The 3,737-nt window shown below is 73.0% G+C and overlaps 1 protein-coding gene across 1 annotated transcript; it reads left to right on the top strand.

Moving 5' to 3' along the window:
• The first annotated feature begins 737 nt into the window (after positions 1-737).
• On the top strand, positions 738-3,521 carry TLX3 (T cell leukemia homeobox 3). Its single transcript, XM_084883254.1, has 3 exons — positions 738-1,276; positions 1,628-1,871; positions 2,789-3,521. The coding sequence occupies exons 1-3, from the start codon at positions 856-858 to the stop codon at positions 2,997-2,999; spliced, it is 876 nt and encodes a 291-aa protein (XP_084739380.1). The 5' UTR covers positions 738-855; the 3' UTR covers positions 3,000-3,521.
• The last annotated feature ends 216 nt before the right edge of the window (positions 3,522-3,737 follow it).

The following is a 3,737-nucleotide window of genomic DNA, read 5'->3' as shown; positions in this document are numbered from 1 at the left end:
GTGGGCACCTGTGAGTCACTCGGCGGTGCGCCCGGCGGGAGCCAGGGAGTGTCTCCAAAGTGGCCGCGGCGCCGCGGCCGAAGCCCGGGCGGGGGGCGAATCCCGCCCACGCGGGTCGGTCCTCGGAAGCGTGGGGCGCGCCGTGGTGCTCGGGTCCCCCCGCGCGCGCAGGGGGCGCGGGGCTGGCACCCCGGGGCGCGCCCCTTTCGTTGCTCCCGCGGCGGCGCTGGAGGGAGGGTCCGAGATGCTTCCGCGGAGCTGCAGGGCCGTCCCGGGGTTGCAGCTCCATTGCCACGGGAAGGATTCGTAGGGTTTGGTTTTTGCTCAGACGGAAAAAAAAATTTTTGGAAGAAAACGAAAACCCCCTCGGAAAAAGGAGGATTGCACCGGGAGAGCGCGGCGGCGGGGAGCGGCCCGCCCGGAGGCGCGGGGAGCGTCTGCTAATTGCAGCGCCGTTAGATTTCGGGTTCGGGGAGGCTGCGGTTCGGGCGCTCATATCCGCCGCCCATTATCCCCGGCTAATAAATTTGACCTATTGTTCGTTTGTTAAAATGATGTCACCTTGGAACAGTCCCTAAGCTCCCATTTCCATGAATTAGGCCTTTATTGAACGCCGGGAGCCAATGGGAGGGGAGAGGCTTGTTGATCGCAGCCAATGGCTGCGGCGGGAGAGGCATGAGCAGCGGAAACTCCGGGTTCGGTTCAAGAAAGATGACACAGAGCCTGCCGGGCCCGCGCACTCTTGGCAAAGTTTCAGTGCGGCGAGAGGCGCCGGGCGCTCCATGGCCGCGGCGTGACGGGGCCCCAGCAGCCGCCTCCCCGCCCGGCCCCGCGCAGCCCCGCCGCCCGCCCGGGATGGAGGCGCCCGCCGGCGCGCAGACCCCACACCCGCACGAGCCCATCAGCTTCGGCATCGACCAGATCCTCAACGGCCCGGACCAGGACAGCGCGCCGGCCCCGCGGGGCCCCGACGGCGCCGGCTACCTGGGCGCGCCCCCCGGGGGCCGGCCGGGCGCCGCGTACCCCTCGCTGCCCGCCTCCTTCGCGGGCCTCAGCGCGCCCTTCGAGGACGCGGGGTCCTACAGCGTCAACCTGAGCCTGGCGCCCGCCGGCGTGATCCGGGTGCCGGCGCACAGGCCGCTGCCCGGCGCCGTGCCGCCGCCCCTGCCCAGCGCGCTGCCCGCCATGCCCTCCGTGCCCGCCGTGTCCAGCCTGGGCGGCCTCAACTTCCCGTGGATGGAGAGCAGCCGCCGCTTCGTGAAGGACCGTTTCACAGGTGAGCGGGCGCGGGGCGGCCCCGGCCTCCGGCCTCCTCCCGGCGGGCGGCGGGCCCGCGCCCTGCGCGCTCGGCTCCGGGAAGAAGCGAGTCCGGAGGCCCGAGCGCGGCGGAGGCCTCGGCGCCCAGGGCCCCGGCAGCCAGCCGCGGGGGGAGGGAGATCGGGGGGTTCGGGGAGATCAGCCTGCGCCCGGGGGACAGGGGGCAGCTCCCAAGCGGCTGGTGCCGCTGGGGACGCGGGACCAACGAGCTAGCGGAGCGCCCTGCGCCCCGGCGGCGGCACGGGGTCCTCGGGGGCCTGAACGGCCGTGGGCCGGGGCCGGGCCTCAGGGGCCGCGTGTGTCTCCGCAGCCGCGGCGGCGCTCACGCCCTTCACGGTGACCCGGCGCATCGGCCACCCCTACCAGAACCGCACGCCGCCCAAGCGCAAGAAGCCGCGCACGTCCTTCTCGCGCGTGCAGATCTGCGAGCTGGAGAAGCGCTTCCACCGCCAGAAGTACCTGGCCTCGGCCGAGAGGGCGGCGCTCGCCAAGTCCCTCAAGATGACGGACGCGCAGGTCAAGACCTGGTTCCAGAACCGGAGGACCAAGTGGCGGTGAGCGCGGCCCGGCCCGGCCCCCCCTGCGCCCGCCTCGCGCCCTCCCCGCGCCGCGGCCTCCGCCCCGCGCAGCCGGCGCTGCCCCAGCCCCCAGCCCCCAGCCCGGCCGCGCCTCCCCGTACCCCCCAACTCGCCTTCCCGGATTTTAACGCCCCTCCCGCCCTCCTTCCCGCCGGCCCACGCTCCCTCCCCTCTCCCCGCCCGCGCCCCGCTTCTCCTCCGTGGCCATTCCTGCGCCTCTCCCATCCCTTTCATTTTATTTCGTCTCCTTCCTCCCACCTGCCTCTCCCAACACCTCTCCCAGCACCCCGGGGTCCTCCCGCACTGCTCTTCGGGGGGACCCCCCCACCCCCGCTGGTCCTCTCGGATTTCCCACCATCCGCGCGAGTTCTGGCTTCCTCTGGAGCCCCCAACCCCGACTCCAGCCCTGCGTGTATCCGTGTGTCCCTGTTTCCATCCAACCCGCCAACAGCGAAGCGGTCCTGGAGGAGGGGTCCGGGGCGGCCCCGGGAGAACCGGAGGAGGCCGGCCGCGCCCGGAGACCCCGGTGCCGAGCCAGCCCGCCCGCCCGGGAGCCCGGTGACCGGCGGCGCGCGGGGCCCGGGCGGCTCCCCCGCGGCTGCTGCGCTCGGGTCCCTCCCGCAAGGAGCCGAGCTTTGCGGCTGGCGAGGCCGCCTTCCCGGGCGCGCAGAGGGGCGGCCGGCGGAGGTCCATGGCCGCGATGGCGGGGCGCGCGGCAAACACTCAAAACCACTCGCCCCGCTCCCCGGGCTCCAGCCTCCGGCCTCCCCACGCGGCGCGGGCGGGAGGCAGCGGTCTGGGCGCCCCGGGGCCCCGGCGGGCCTGGGCTCCCTCCCCGGAGGGCTGAGCCCTCGGGGCCGGGGCCTGACGGCGTCCCTCCCTCCCCGGCGCAGGCGGCAGACGGCGGAGGAGCGGGAGGCGGAGCGGCAGCAGGCCAGCCGGCTCATGCTGCAGCTGCAGCACGACGCCTTCCAAAAGAGCCTCAGCGACTCCATCCAGCCCGACCCGCTGTGTCTGCACAACTCGTCGCTCTTCGCGCTGCAGAACCTGCAGCCCTGGGAGGAGGACGGCGCCAAGGTGCCCGCCGTCACCTCGCTGGTGTGAGCGCCCCGCGCGCACCTCGCCAAGCATCGCCACCCCCACGCAGTGGGGCGCCTGGGCCCCAGCCGGGCTGGGGGGAGCCGGGCCGAGGCCGGACGGGAAGGGGCCGCCGAGCTCCAGGAGGAGGCCCCGGGGCGCAGCCGCCGCCTCGCCGCCGCGGAGGGGGCCGGGCCCGGGCTCCGCGCGGCCGCACAATCCGCCCCCGCCCCGCGCCCCGTCCCCCGGGCCGGGCTGACAAAGAAAGCGCCTTACGTTCCTCCGCCCCGGCCCGCACCCCGGGCCGGGCGCCTGTATTATACTTTGTACTTTTGCCCAAACGTGTACATAATAAAAGTTTCGGCTTTTTTTTTTTTTTTTTAAGCCGGCCACCTGCTTCCCCGGCGGGGCCGCTGGAGGAGGGGCGGCCGGCCGGGTGGTGAGGGAAGCGCCAGGGGCCTGGGGTAGCCCTGCGCTCAGGCAGGGTCCGCTCCTCTCCGTCCTTTTATTTAAGTCGTTTTATTTAATAAAAGAAAGTTAGCTATTTCACTTAACGCCGCTCTTATTTCGTTTTCGTTCCAATAACGCCCGTCCGGCGACCCCCGGCCTGCGCCCCACTCCTGCGGCGGAGGCGGCCCGGGCGCGCTGCGCGGGCGAGGCCGCTTCTCCGAGGCTCGTCCGTCCGCATCCGCTCCGCTCGAACCCGGCTCGGGCCCCGCGGAGGCCCCGGTGCAGGTCAGTGCGTGCCGGCCGCCTCGGCCTGGT

Source organism: Pipistrellus hanaki (genome assembly GCF_964339955.1).
Source record: "Pipistrellus hanaki genome assembly, chromosome: 5".
In the NCBI taxonomy this organism is placed as follows: Eukaryota; Metazoa; Chordata; class Mammalia; order Chiroptera; family Vespertilionidae; genus Pipistrellus; species Pipistrellus hanaki.
This window is presented reverse-complemented; position numbering and strand designations above follow the sequence as displayed.